General features: G+C 38.0%; 1 protein-coding gene across 6 annotated transcripts in view; it reads left to right on the top strand.

The window, feature by feature from the left end:
* The window catches only part of Ccdc18 (coiled-coil domain containing 18), a 141,548-nt gene extending 130,025 nt beyond the window's left edge, over positions 1-11,523 (top strand). For 5 of the 6 annotated variants that reach the window (XM_048447048.3, XM_048447053.3, XM_048447054.3 and 2 more), the window contains one exon: positions 7,176-11,372. In XM_048447048.3, the coding sequence (XP_048303005.3) occupies positions 7,176-7,670 (495 nt within the window). In that variant the 3' untranslated portion in view covers positions 7,671-11,372. The other variant, XM_048447047.3, reaches the window with a different exon arrangement.
* Positions 11,524-15,875: the final 4,352 nt, after the last annotated feature.

Genomic DNA, 15,875 nt, shown 5'->3' with positions numbered 1-15,875 from the left:
CCTCCGTGCTTCTTTATCCTTTGTGTATAGGAGGGCAACTGATTTTTTGGAGTTGATTTTGTACCCTGCCACATTACTAAAGGTGTTTATCAGCTGTAGGAGTTCTTTGGTAGAGTTTTTGGGGTCGCTATTGTACACTATCATATCATCTGCAAATAACGAGAATTTAACTTCTTCCTTTCGAATTCAAATCCCCGTGATCCCCTATGTTGTCGTATTGCTATTGCTAGAACTTCAAGCACTATATTGAAGAGGTATGGGGAGAGTGGACAGCCTTGTTGTGTTCCTGATTTCAATGGAATGGCTTTGAGTTTCTCTCCATTCAGTTTGATGTTAGCTGTCGGCTTGCTGTAAATAGCTTTTATTATATTTAGGTATGATCCTTGTATCCCCAATCTCTTCAACACCTTTATAATAAAGGGATCTTGAATTTTGTCAAATGCTTTTTCAACATCTAATGAAATGATCATATGTTTTTTTTTTCAGTTTATTTATATGCTGGATTACATTGATAGATTTGCGTATGTTGAACCAGCCCTACATATCTGGGATGAAGCCTACTTGATCATAATGGATGATTTTTCTAATGTGTTCTTGGATTCGGTTTGCCAGAATTTTGTTGAGAATTTTTGCATCGATGTTCATGAGTGAGATTGGCCTGTAATTCTCTTTCTTGGTTGTGTCTTTATGTGGTTTTGGTATCAGGGTAACTGTAGCTTCATAAAAAGAATTTGGTATTGACTCTTCTGTTTCTATATTGTGAAATACATTAAGGAGCATAGGTATTAGCACTTCTTGGAAGTTTTGGTAGAATTCTGCATTGAAACCATCTGGTCCTGGGCTTTTTTTTGGTCAGGAGGTTTTTGATAACAGCTTCTAATTCTTCGCGACTAACATGTCTCTTTAGATTGTTCACCTGGTCTTGATTTAACTTAGGTAAATGGTACTTATCTAAAAACCAGTCCATTTCTTATACATTTTCCAACTTTGTGGCATATCAGCTTTCGTAGTAAGATCTAATGATTCTCTGAATTTCCTCTGTGTCTGTGGTTATGTTCCCCTTTTCATTTCTGATCTTATTAATTTGCATGTTCTCTCTCTGCCGTTTGATTAGTTTGGCTAGGGGTTTGTCAATCTTGTTGATTTTCTCCAAGAACCAGCTTTTTGTTTCATTGATTCTTTGGATTGTTTTCTGTGTGTCTATTTTGTTGATTTCAGCCCTCAGTTTGATTATTTCCAGTCTTCTACTCCTCCTGGGTGAGTCTGCTTCTTTTTTTTAGAGCTTTCAGGTGTGCTGTTAAGTCTCCAATGTGTGCTTTCTCTGTTTTCTTTAATTGGGCACTTAGTGCTATGAACTTTCCTCTTAGAACTGCTTTCATTGTGTCCCATAGGTTTGAGTATGTTGTGTCTTTATTTTCGTTAAATTCAAGGAAGACTTTAATTTCTTTCTTTATTTCTTCCTTGACCCAGGGGTGATTCAGTAGTTGACTGTTCAGCTTCCATGAGTTTGTAGGCTTTCTGGGGTTAGAATTGTTATTGAATTCTAACTTTATTCCATGGTGATCCGACAAGACACAGGTGGTTACTAATATTTTTTTGTATCTGTGGAAGTTTGCTTTGTTACCGAGTATGTGGTCAATTTTTGAGAAGGTTCCATGAGCTGCAGAGAAGAAGGTATATTCTTTCCTATTTGGGTGGAGTGTTCTATAGATATCTGTTAAGTCCATTTGATTCATTACCTCTATTAATTCTCTTATTTCTCTGTTGGGTTTCTGTCTGATTGACCTGTCCATTGGTGAGAGAGGTGTGTTGAAGTCTCCTACTATTAGTGTGTGTGGTTTGATGGCTGCCTTGAGTTCTAAAAGTTTTACTTTTACATATGTGGGTGCTTTTATATTAGGGGCATAGATATTCAGGATTGAGACTTCCTCCTGATGAATTGTTCCTGTTATGAGTATAAAATGTCCGTCTCCATCTCTTCTGATTGATTTTAGTTTGAAGTCAATTTTGTTGGAAATTAGAATGGCTACACCCACTTGTTTCTTAGGTCAGTTTGCTTAGAAAACCTTTTCCCAACCTTTTACTCTGAGTAGATGTCTGTCTTTGTGGTTGAGGTGCGTTTCTTGTAAACAGCAGAATGTTGGATCCTGTTTTCGTATCCATTCTCTTAGTCTGTGCCTTTTTATAGGTGAGTTGAGTCCATTAATATTAAGTGATATTAATGACCAGTGGTGGTTGACTCTGGTTATTTTTTATTTTTGTGTCGTAGAGTTTGTGTGTTTCCCTTCTTTGAGTTGTGCTTGTGAAGGGTCGCTAGATGTCTGAGTTATTGTAGTGTTGGCATTGTTAGATTCCTTGGGTTGTGATTTTCCTTCTAGTACTTTCTGTAAGGCTGGATTTGTGGCTACTAATTGTTTAAATTTGTTTTTATCCTGGAATATTTTGTTTTCTCCATTGATAGTGAATGATAGCTTGGCTGGGTATAGTAGTCTGGGTTTGCATCCATGGTCTCTTAGTTTCTGCAGTACCTCTATCCAGGACCTTCTGGCTTTCATGGTTTTCATAGAGAAGTCTAATGTAAGTCTGATAGATTTACCTTTATAAGTTACTTGACCTTTTTCCTTTGCAGCTCTTAATATTCTTTCTTTAATCTGTATGTTTTGTGTTTTGATTATTATATAGCGAGGGGATTTTTTTTTATATTTAAATGTCTTGTGAGGCATTTATGCCTTCTCCCAGGAGTACTGCTTCTAAGCCTCCTCAGGACAGTCCTGAGCACACTATTCCCTCCACTTTTTTTTTAAATAAGTTTTTATTTATATTCTTTTTAAAAATATTTATTTATTATGTATACAATATTCTGCAGGCCAGAAGAATGCACCTCATTACAGATGGTTGTGAGCCACCATGTGGTTGCCGGGAATTGAACTCAGGACCTTTGGAAGAGCAGGCAGTGCTCTTAACCACTGAGCCATCTCTCCAGCCCGGGGATTTTTTTTTTTTTTTTTGATCAAGTCTGTTCGGTGTTCTGTATGCTTCTTGAACCTTCATAGGAATATTGTTCTTTAGGTTGGGAAAGTTCTTCTATAATTTTGTTGAATATATTTTCTGGGTCTTTGATCTGCAATTCTTCTCCTTCTTCAATCCCTATTATTCTTAGATTTGGTTTTTTTATTGTGTCCCAGATTTTTTGAATGTTTTGTGGTGAGAATTTTTTGGATTTGCCATTTTCTTTGATCAGAGCGTTTATTTTCTCTATGGTATATTCAGAATCTGAGATTTGTTCTTCTGTCTCTTGTATTCTTTTGGTTATGCTTGATTCTGTAGTCTCTGTTCATTTACCTAGATTTTCCATATCCAGCCGGCCCTCGGTTTGTGATTTCTTCATTGCCTCCATTTCAGTTTTCAATTCTTGAACTGTTTTCATTACCTGTTTGATTGTTTTTTCTTGGTTTCCCAGGGTATCATTTACGGATTTACTCATTTCTTCAAACTTTTTGTTATACTTCTCATCTATTTCTTTATTCATTTCTTCAAACTTTTTGTTATATACTTCTCATCCAATTCTTTAAGGGAGTTATTCATATCCTGTTTAAGGGACTCTATTGCTTTCATAATGGCACTTTTTTCCACTTCTTCTGGATTAAGGTGTACGAGTCCTTCTATTGTAGGGTCGCTGGGATCTGGTGTTTTCATGTTGTTTTTCAGATTGTTGGAGGAGTTCTTGCCTTGGCGTCTGCCCATCTCTTCCTTCAAATGCTCTCTATTGGATCTTCTGATACCGGGTCAGGTTCCCTTGTTGGGTAGGGACTTTACTGACAGAAGGCCTACCTTTCCTCAGACAGGCTATTGAAACACGGGAACTGCCTCCTGCCGGGTTGCAGGGAAATTTTATGGCCCCAGGGGGAAGGGAGGAATAGAGGACGGTGTACCTGGGTGAAAGCTGGGATGGGAGGCAGGAGAGCTTAGCAGGGTGGAGCCACACCTGCAGGGTGACCAGGGAGTCAAGGGGGTCTGGGAAAGTCTGAACTCCTCCTTGCCGAGTTTCTGCTGTGGGCTAGGAGCAAACTCACCCCTCCGATAGATGTCTGCTAGAGGATCAGTGCCCCTTGCTGGCCAGGAATGTCGCTGAGCTGACATCGGGCCTACCTGTCCTCAGGCAGGCTGTTGAAACACAGGAACTACCTCCTGCAGGGTGACCAGGGAGTCAAGAGGGACTCTCTGCTTTTAGGTCTTGTGGGTTTTCAGTGTATCCTAAATTATTTTCTAATATCTAGTTTAGGAAAGCGTTTTTGTAATAAGGATATAAACACACAGTGGGGTTTGAGTGGGGATGGCCCTTCTAGGCTCATGTTTGAAAACTTGGTTCCCAGTTTATGGAACTATTTGGGAAGGATTAGGTGGTGTTGCCTTGGTGGAGGTGAATCACTGGTGGTGGGCTTTGGGGTTTCAAAATCTCAGGCCATTCCCAGTTAGATTTTTCTCTCTGCCTGCTGCTTGTTGATCAGGATATATGCTCTCAGCAATATGCCTGTATGCTGCTGTGCTCTCCGCCATAATTGTCATGGACTCACTCTCTGAAACTATAAGCTCCCATTAAATGCTTGCTTCTATCAATTGCCTTGGTCTTGGTGTTTTGTCACAGCAGAAGAAAGGTAACTAAAGCAGAAGATGATAGCGGGGAGTGTACTATTGGTGTGACACGCCTGAACATGCTGTTTTTAATTTTGTTTTTGAGGAATGTTGAAGACTTTGGAATTTTGAACTAGAAAAGTAGTTGAACACTATAAGCAGAGTTTCATGGACAACCCTAGTATGAACTTGCAAGACAATAGTCCTGAGTGCAGTGTGGACTATGGAGGCCCAACTCAAGAGGTTTCAGAGGGAAACAATATTAGCAATGGGTTATATCTTAGGGTTTCTATTGCTGTGAAGAGATACCATGACCATGGCAACTTTTATAAAAGAAAACATTTAATTAGGACTAGCTTAGAGTTTCAGTTTAGTCCATTATTGCAGTGGTGGCATGCAGGTGCTGGAGAAGGAGCTGAGAGTTCTACATCTTGATCTGCAGGCAGCAGAATCAACTATGTGCCACACTGGGCATAGCTTAAGCACAGCAGACCTCCAAGGCCACACCTACTCCAGCAAAGTCACACTTCCTAATAGTGCCACTCCTTATGAGGGCCACTTTCTCTCAAACCACTATAGCTAGGAACCTTTCTTGTGGTTACTTTGGTAAAGAATGTGGCTCCTTTTTGCTCTTGTCTTAGAAGTCTACTTGAAGCTAAATTGAATAGTTTTGGACTAATTTTGTTGACAGAGATTTCCAGATAGTCGAACGTTGACTCTGTCGTGTGGTTATTAGTGATCACTCTTACACAAATCTACATTGATAAGAACAAGTGGGGCAATAAAAAATATAAAATGTAGTTTGAAGAGAATAAGAACACCAGGAAATTTAATGTTGGAACCGAAGCTTGTACTGAAAGAGGCATGAAGAAATGGAAGATAGGGAGTGGTACCCTGAAGTGAGACCCTCACCCACCTTAGGAAAGGCCTAAGGAATTATCTTTTCTTAAAGAGCAACAACAAATCAAAGCTTATGCAAATATAATTCAGGTAGGGGCCCAGGTTCCATCTAAAGCAAGCAATCAAGGTTGACTGCTTCAGCCACATGGTTCTGGTTTTAGACTCCTGAAGAATACAGGAGTAAAGGGGTTAAGGAAAGTCTCAGAGGCTAGGCACAGGTCAGGGGAAGGAAGCTGGGAAAAGCCATTGCCTAATGCTGTGAAAGTGAAGCCTGGATTGTGTTGGAGTCCAAGATTTTGGAGAGCAGTGGGATAGTTGCCAGGGAGAATGGTTGGCAGAGAGGGAATTGTGTTGCACTCAGCAAAGTTGGAAGGGTGAAGCCTTCTAAGCCTTTTGACAGGATTTGGAGTTTGCCCTGTTGAGTTTTGGTTTTCTTTAGGTCTAACATTTCCTCACTATACCCTCCTATCTTCCTTTGGAATGGCAGTGTATATTCTGTGCCATTGTGAGTTAGAAGTATAATTTGCCTTTGCTTTAATAGGGAGTGCAGTTAAGAGATTACCTTTAGTTCAGAAGAGACTTTCAACTTTGAGACAGTGTTGAGACTATGAAAGACTGTAAGAGCTTTTGAAGAGTACTTTTGCATTATGATAAGGTCACAAACTTTTGGGGGCCAGGAAGTGGAATACAGTGGTTTGAATGAGAACGGTCCCCAAAGGCTCATATGTTAGAATACATGGTCCCTATTGGTGGAACTGTTTGGGAAGGATTAGGTGATGTGGCCATTTTGGAGGAAATATGTTAGTAAGGTTGGGCTCTGAGGTTTCAGAAGTTCTCACCATTCCCAATTATAGCTCTCTTTGTTTGTCTCATGCTTGTGGATCAGATGTAACCTCTCAGCTGCTACTTCAGTACCATGCCTACCTGCCTGCTGTAATACTCCCCACCGTGATGGTGATGGATTCACCCTCTGAAATGTGAGCCTCCATTGAGTGCTTTCTTCTAAAAATTGCCTTGGTCATGGTGCTTTGTCCCAGCAGTAGAAAAGTGACTAAGACAATAACCAATGTGTATTTACTTCCTTTTAGAAATTCTAAAAGTAGTCCTTTATGTATACCCATGTTAGATTAAGAAGAAAATAATTCACCTCTATGCTGTCACAGATAAACTCATGGGTATAAAATTAAAATCTTTAACATTAAAATATTCTATATGGAAAATCTAGTTTTTTATGAAATTAGAATATTGGAAGTGATTTTCAGATAAAAATACATAATTATTTCTAAATGCAGCTATCTTTAGCAGTAGAAGGTTTGAAAAACACTTGTAAATTTCTCAAGATTTTCCATACTGAGACAAAGGCTCACCAAGATGACTTGTTTGTTTGTTTGTTTTTTGCTTTTTTTCAAGACAGGGTTTCTCTGTAACTTTGGAGCTTGTCCTGGTACTCACTTGGTAGACCAGCCTGGCTAGCCTGGCCTCGAACTCACGGAGATCTACCTATCTCTGCCTCCCAAGTGCTGGGATTAAAGGGGTGTGCCACCACTGGCTGGCCCAAGATGACTTCTAAGAACCTATGATTTTATAGTAGTTTATTAAAGAGAAATATATTGAGTATGTACGATGTACTGATTTTTCTACAGGAATCAGAATTAACCAGATTGCAAGCCAAAATTTCTGGACATGAAAAGACAGAAGACCCCAAGTTTCCACCAGCTTCATTTACAGCTCTGACAGAAATTATGCCTGATAGTCAAGATTCTAAGTTTGCCAAACATTCTCAGGTATCATTCTTCAAATGTAGAAAACTACGTCGCTCTATTAGTGCCAGTGACCTTAGTTTCAAAAGTCATGACAACGAAGATCTCTCTGAAGAATTGCTACAGGACTTAAAGAAAATGCAATTAGAACAGCCTTCAGCAGCAGGAGGTGGTCATAAAGTCCTAGCTTTCAACCGTTCAGATTCATCTAAACCACTCCCGTATAACCTGGAAGATGATAGTTCTGAAAATAATGACTTTAGTACTCTTAGTGGGATGCTGAGATATATAAACAAAGAAGTGAGATTGTTAAAAAAGTCTTCTCCACAGACAGCTGCTGGTTTAACTCAGGTATGTATTTCACACATTACCAGATAAGTAATTTGTACTAGGCATATTGTTGGCATACCTGTGATCCCAGCACTTAGGAGAGAGAAGCAGGAGAATTCTTGGGTTCAAGATCCTCACCGGGGGGGGGGGGGGGTAATATTTTTTCTTCAGTGAATATAATTTTATTACTTGAGGGAAAAAAAATCCCATATAGGGTTTGGAGAGATGGCTCAGGGTTAAGAGCACTGATTGTTCTTCCAGAAGTCCTGAGGTCAGTTCCCAGCAACCACATGGTGACTCAACCATCGAATGCCCTCCTCTGGCCTGCAAAGCATACATGCAGACAACACTGTGTACATAATAAATAAATCTTTAAAAAAAAATCCCATATAGATCGACCCTCTCTCATCCAAAGTGTTTGAGACCAGAAGTTTCAGGCTTCCTCGAATTGGAGATATTTGCATAGTATCTGGGAGATATTAATGAGCAAGTGGGTTTCTGAAGATAAAGTTTAGAATTTAAGTATCATTAGCAGATAGATGATATTTAAAGCCATAATGCTGGGTTAAACCAGTGGAGTAAATTGAGACAGAATCAGTCATTTCCTAAGTATTTTGCTTTAAGGAAGTGTTCAAGAAATTGAAGATTCTAGGATGGGAAATGTAATTCAGTTGATAGGGTATCTGCCTAGTATGACCGAAGTCTTAGGTTCACTCTCCAGCTCTGCGTATACTGGGCATTCACCTTTATAGGATTATTAGATGGTATTATATAATAATATTACATATTATTGTTATAGGATTATTCCTGGCACCTGGGAGATGCTAGGACCAGAGTTTATGGTTGTCCTAGGTTACTGAGTAAGTTCCAGGCCATCCTGAGCTACAGGAGATATTGTTCAAAAACAGAATAATAAAATAAACAACAAATCATCCAACCAAACAAAAACAACTTGGGAAGCAGAAGCAAGGTGTCTATCTCTGAGTTCCAGGACAGCCAGGACAATATAGTTCCCGACCATCTGAAGGAGGGAGGGAGAGAGACAGAAAGAGGGAGAGAGAGATTGAAGATTCACTATGGTTAACTGGAAAACAAATCTTTTATGAAATAGAAGAAAAAATAAAAGTACAAAATTGTTCACAAGCCTTACTGGAAACAAAACATATTAAGGAGATCAGGAGACCAGGCTGTGTGAATATAAAAACAGTGGTGGGAGAGAAATTTCTTTATTGATTGTCTCTGTGAAAAAATAAACAACTTTAGACAGTATCTAAATCAGGGTAAGGTAATGGAAGTTTGAGTTTTGTTTTTTTGGTTTTTTGTTTTGGTTTGTTTTTAACTATCTATCTAGGCAGCCTGGCTGGGCTCCAACCCCCAGAGATTCCAAATGATAATTTGTGCTACAGATACACAAGACTGGTTTTGGTAAAAATAATAATATTTTATACAGGATAAATATGACCCAAAGTGAAAAATTTGTAATCATAACATATAGCATTGACTATATGTGTGGTACTATTCTAATTTTTTTTATATAAACTCAATCCTTCAAACAACCCTGTGATATATACTATTATATTAGTAATAGTAACTAATGTGCTTAGTATTTCTTCTATTGTAGTGATGTTATTATCTTCATTGTATCAATGAAAATCTGAGTCCCTGCTCTTACTCACTTTGCTATATTGAGAATATTAGTGAATAGTAATCCTACTTCTTCTGGCCTTGAAACTGCTTACTCAGGGTTCAGAGAGAACTTAAACTGGGTTTGGTGATACATAACTTTAATTCCAGCACTGGGAAGGCAGAGGCAGGTGGATTTCTCTGAATTAAAGTCAGCCTGAGCTACATAGTAAGACAGTGTAGAAAGAGACAGGGAAGAGGGAGACACTTGAATACTGTACAACTAATAAAGTTATTTCTTATTTTGTATACCATTGAACTGTATACGTGTACTTTTAAGTCATCTTACTTATTCAGTTGTCATGAAAGTTTGGTGCCAAATTAAAATATTCAAAATACTATAGCTGGTTTTTTAAATTAGTTTTCTCAAGACAGGGTTTCTTATGTAGCCCTGGTTATCCTAGAATTTGCTCTGTAGGCCAGGCTGGCCTAGGCCTCCCGAGTGCTGGGATTAAAGGTGTGCGCCATCACCTCCTAGTGCCAGTTCTTAAATTTAGAATTGGATTCATAAAACCTAATGTTAAGTTCTGTACTCAGGTGTTTTGTTTGTTGTAAATGGTGTTCTACTGAGTTTTAAATGCATTAACCACGATACTTACAACTTTATACTCATGTAATTCACGAGACTTGATTGCATTGACTGTGTTGTTTTAATGAATTTTCTCTAATTCACAATACATAAATTGTGCCTTAATCTTAAGAGTAACTGAAGACATCATCTCAATACTTTTTCTTAAGGGCCTGTATCTTTTCTTATCTAATTTACTGTTACCTTTCTTTTAAAGAGAAAGTAAGAAGATTCATAGCTAAGATTGTTAATTGTTGAATGAAATTTTGAAATCATTGTTTATTATTTAGTCATTTATATATGTTGAATTAATAAATGCTTAGTGGTTTATAAAATGTGACATAAGAAATTTTTCAAATTAGGATACAGAGCCTTGATCTACAGGCTAGATCTGATTCTCAGTTTATTTTGCGTACTGTTAAGTATGCATTACACTAATTTCCAGTTTAAAAGCAGGATTTTAAAATTCTCTTATCCCAGGGAAACTTAAAGTGTTGTTACAACAAAGCCTAGTATGCCAGACTGATAGAAAAACAATTTATTTGATTAGAGATGGATTTCTTTCAATTTTGTTTTTCTGTTTCATGGATGATTTCCCCCAAGCTCTAGGACAGCACTGGATTAATGACTGAAGATGTTAAGTGGACATTTATGGCACCACAGTAAAGAGAACCCACAGAACTTTTTGTCCTGGCTGCCATTTTTTACTCTTTATTGCTACACTTTTTAAAATAATTCCCTTTATCTTTCATGTTCAGATTTAATATGCACTGCTTGATACATCAATTTTTTTGTTTTGTATAGTGAATGCTTTACCGTCAAATTTTTAGTTTGAAGAGGGCATGAGACACTCTATTTGTTTTCTAGCTATGGTTAGAGAATACCGTCTTAAAGCACAATTAGCGCACCTGACAGCTGTCCCACACCACTCTTCAGTCTTCATCTGTCTTTCTTTCCTGTGCTCTGCTGCTTTACCTGCAGATATTTCTCTGTTGGCTTCATTTTTCCTGTATTCATATCACCGGTTGCCCTCCTTTACTGTGTGTGTTAATCTAAACCATAATGAGATGTTATCTCTACTTGTGTGTATGTCTTGATGTGGCTTTATGCACAGGAGAGTACAGGTGTCTTCAGAGTCTAGAAGAAAGCATAGGATCCCCTGGAGGTGGGGTTACAGGCACTTGTGACATTGATGCCAGGAACCAAACCTGGGTGTCCTGAAATAGCAAGGACTACTCAACTGCTGAGCCTCTCTCCAGCCCTGTGTCTAATTTTCATGTCTCCTAGTTGGAGTTTAAAACCTGGTTTAACCATATGCTCCTATATTAGCATTACCAGAATTACTTGCTTTTTTATAACCATGTGATACATTACTGACATTTTCTGATTTTTTTAATTGGTTAATATTTCCCGCTTTATCTTTAAATTATGTGCTTGAATGTTATGGTAGATTTTAATGCTAAGTAATTTTAATATTCATAATATTAATCTATTTTGCATTCTAGGGAGGAAAATTGTAATTAAAAGAAGATGTCTATGTCATGAAAAATGGAATTGGTACTGTACTGGTTTTTATATATAGTACATATTTCATAGAATGTGTTATTTTATTGTTTTTGAATAAATTTTATTTTAATATTTTAAAAGAAACTTTCTAAGACTTAATTATATTTTTAGTGAAATTAATTAATTTATTATTTTTGGTGAAAATTGCTGGTTTCCTTGTCTTTGTCTTTTACATAAAGATAATGGCTAAAATACTAATAAGAAAATTTAGTGTTTGCATTTTTAGTCATGCTGCTGTATTGTCTGCTATTTTGTAATATTTCCTTCTTAAGTTAGTAACATGAATTCACTCACTCTGTGAGTTCTTCAGACTTGTTGGGTGTTCGATGTTTACCAGGAACTTTATATTTAATCATCACAACAGCCCTATGAAGTAGATATGTTCTTATTTCTCTTTTCAGATAGAATCATTTAACATGGTAGAATTATATGTTCTAAAGAAAGTTAATCGATACAAGTGTTAAGAGATAGTTTTGTGTTAGTGACTCTGTTTATACATGGTAAGCATGAAGAACTAGACATTGAAGCCCTTAGTATATGTGATTAGTCGTCATGTGGGTGCTGGGAGTCAAACCCATATTCTCTGGAAGACAAGTCAGTGCTTTGAACCATGGAGCCATCTCTCCAGCCCTGCCCATTAGTGTGTCAGTAGTGTAATCTGAACAACACTGAAAGTCTAGAACCAAAAAGTATATTTGAAAGTTTAAAACACCCAGGATGAGAATAACAGAAACGGTAACAATAGGTAGTTATAGGAAGATTAGTTCACTTAAAGATGGTTGGATGGCAAATAGCTGATCTGAAGAACCAGAGGAAAAAAATCTTAGGATAAATATGAAAAGAAAATACATAATGTTTGGAGAGCATTAAGGTTAAGGTGAGAAAGAGGATAGAAAATGTAGAGTTATAGCTTAAAATACCTCAAATTTAGTGAAAATAAATTAGAACCTGTAGACATAAATTCAGTAAAGCTTTAGTAGGACAAACACATACACACAATCCTACTTAGTCATATAGTAACAAAATCCTGAAAACCAAAATATAAAGAATATCATAAAAGCAGATTTCAGAAGTCTCATGTAGGAAGGTAGCAATCCAAAAGAAGACAGATTTCTAATTATTAATTATAAATAATTTGACTTTTTTTGAAAATGTCTTATTATGTATTATTATGTAGCCCTGGCTGGCCTAGCACTTCCCATGTAGGCCAAGTTGGACTTGAACCCACAGAAGTGCTGTGTATATGTACCCTCCTGACACAGAGGAAGAAATCTTACAATTATTTATAGTTTATTGCTAATAAGCAGCTAAATTTGTGAAATGGAGCTCAAATTGTAGTTGCATGCTACTACAGAAGTAGATTTATAGCTGTAAATGCTTGTACTAGTTTTTTTAAAAAGTTTATAATCAGTGATCCAAGCTTCTATCTTAAGAAGCTAGAAAATCAAGGCAAATTAAATCTAAAACCAATTCAAGGAAATGACAAGTGAAGGTAATAACAGAAGTTAGTAACAGAGAAAATTAATAGCTAAAAGTCAATTCACTAATAAACATATCAATAAAATGGATAAAACACTAGCAAGGCTGGTCAATAAATAGATAATACAAATTACCAATATTAAAATGGAAGATATATTAGTATGGATCCTCCCAACATTAATTTAGACTATTAGGCACACCTTTTATGCTATTAATTTGACATATTAGATGAAATGAAATTGAAAATCTAGCTATTCATTTTCATATGTAACATGAATTACAATTGCAGTAAAGAGCATTTCTGTAAGAATACTTCAGGGCCAGGTAACTTTGCTATTTTATTTTTGCTATTGCTATTTAGCTTTATTGCTATTAATAAAGGCTAGAGAACATCTAAGGAAGAAATACGAACTATTTTAAGGAAACTTTTCAAAAAATAAAGGAGAGAAAAAACCTACAATTTATTTTTGGTATCAAACGGGAACATTATATGAAGAAATCCCATATGAATATAGCCATAGGGCAGCACACCACATCCATGAGACCAAATTTGGCCTGTCTCTGATTTGAAAATAAAATGTGTGTTGCCGGGCAGTGGTGGTGCACGCCTTTAATCCCAGCACTTGGGAGGCAGAGGCAGGCAGATCTCTGTGAGTTCGAGGCCAACCTGGTCTATAAGAGCTAAGACAGGCTACAAAACTACAGAGAAACCCTGTCTCAAAAAACATAAATAAATAAAATAAACTTTAAAAAGAAAAGAAAATGTGTTTATATTAATATATTATCTATGGCTGGTTTTGCACCATATAGTTTTTTAAACAAGTAGTTGTGGCAAAGATAGTGTGGCTATTAACAATGTTTAAACTGCTTTTAAAATTATTATAAATTTACCAAATTAATAGGACCAAAGAGAGAGTCCTTGAATATATCAGTTGGATAAAGTAGATTGCATATAGATATTTTATATACATAACTAATACCTATCCATATATGAGTCCCATATATATAAAAGTATATATTTTATATATTTACGTATTTGTGGATTTTTTGTTTGTTTTGAGACAGGGACTCAAACTATTGCCTAGGCTGCCCTGGAACTAACTATACCACCCACCAGTTTGGCCTTGAACTCATAACAGTCCTGCTTCAGCCTCCAACTGACCTCTTAGGTCTGGCAATGAACAGCTGTTGGGGCTTGGCCTTCCTTGGCCCAGTACTGCCATCTCCAACAGGGAGCCTTTTAGGTAGTTATCACAGTATCGGGGCTATCCATCTCCTACGTTCTGGACATGGAGACAACATTTTTGGTCCTGATAAAGCTTTGGGAATCTACCTCTCCTCATTCCTTTATTGGAGTAGAGGGACAGTCTCACCAAAATCTACCACTTAGCTGTATCTTTAGGGGTAGTCTCCTTACCCACTCTTTCCTAGTGGTGCCAACCTTTTCCATCCCCTTGCTGGTAAAGGAATTCCTAGTGAAAATGGGAGCCTCTATTTCTTTTGTTTCCATCCCTTTGCTTGACCCCAGGCTCACCAGTCATTCTCCTCCTCCTCCAAACCACACAATCTGACACACCTTTTCCCTTAGCAGCCTCTTCTTAGGTAGACTCCTAGGTATGAGAGACCCAAAACCTCTCTATAGGCAAACATCCCCCTCTCATTCAATTACAAAACTTCATCAAATATGTCACCCAGGCTCAGTACCGTCTCTCTCTCTCTCCAAAGCCTTAGGTAACTTAAGAAAGAATCTTCTGTGCCCATATCTTTCCCCTTTAATTCGAGGTTTAAAAACAAACAAACAAATGGAACCTACTACTTTCTTCATAACCTCCAACTTATTAACTCAGTAGTTCCCCTTCACCCCATAGTACCCAACCCCCACACTCACCTCTCCACCATCCCCTCAGAAACCTCCCATTTCTCTGCCCTAGACCTCAAGGATGTCTTCTTTTCTATACCTCTGGACACCCAGTCACAAAATATCTTTTCCTTTACTTGGGCAGACCCAGATACTCACCTGTCTCCCCAACTCACTTGGACCATTTTGCCCCAGGGTTTCTGGGACAGCTCACATCTCTTTAGCCAGGCTAGGCTCTAGTCTCTGACGTAGTCTCTTTGTTTCTCCCTACATCCAAGCTCATAGAATACATAGATCATGTTCTCCTTTGTGGTCTGTTCTTGTAAATTAGCCAGGAAGACACCTCTACCTTATTAAGCTTTGTGTCCAGCTAGGGATATGGAGTCTCACCCTCTAAGGTCCAGCTGTCCACCCCTCAAGTTACCTATCTGGGAGTAGCTATTACTCCAGCTCAGGTAGACTATTACCCTAGATATAAATCACTTAGTTCAATTACTCCTGGTCCTGTCTGTCGGGGTCCGATGCCCCAACATAAAACTACTTTCCCTTCACTGGACTGGTGCGGAGGCACGGGAAATAATAAGACACAGTTTACACTGCTATATCGGAAGGGAGTTTCAGGCTTCAATCATTCCTGAAGATCCCCCGCGTTTATTATCCAAATACCTTTTATTCCCCCAGGTAAACCAAGGTAGAAACTCATTAATATTCTCTTTCTGGGGGACATGGAGTACAGTCACACCCGCAACTCAGTCACCAGCTTGGAATCCACACCTCTCCCCAGGCGATCTACATAATAACAAAAGAGAGGGAGCAATACATCCTGAGGCCTTTGTTAGGTGGCTACAGCTTGTCTGGCAGGACAGCACTGCCCTGGAAACCAAGCATGGCTAGAGAACCTGGCTGCAAATATCTCATATGAAATATGGGCCTACACCTGTCAAGGGTAAAATTCTATCATTTCTAGGGTGTTGGAGGAGGCCACTTGTTGATTCCTGGCTGCTCAGCAGCTCAGCCCCGAAATAATCACACAGAAGTTGTATTATTTAAACCCCTGCTTGGCCCATTAGTTCTAGCTTCTTACTGGCTAACTCCTGCA

Source organism: Myodes glareolus, chromosome 8 (assembly GCF_982192425.1).
Source record: "Myodes glareolus chromosome 8, mMyoGla1.1, whole genome shotgun sequence".
In the NCBI taxonomy this organism is placed as follows: domain Eukaryota; kingdom Metazoa; phylum Chordata; class Mammalia; order Rodentia; family Cricetidae; genus Myodes; species Myodes glareolus.
Note: the sequence above shows the minus strand (reverse complement) of the source record. Positions and strands in the feature narration are given on the sequence as shown.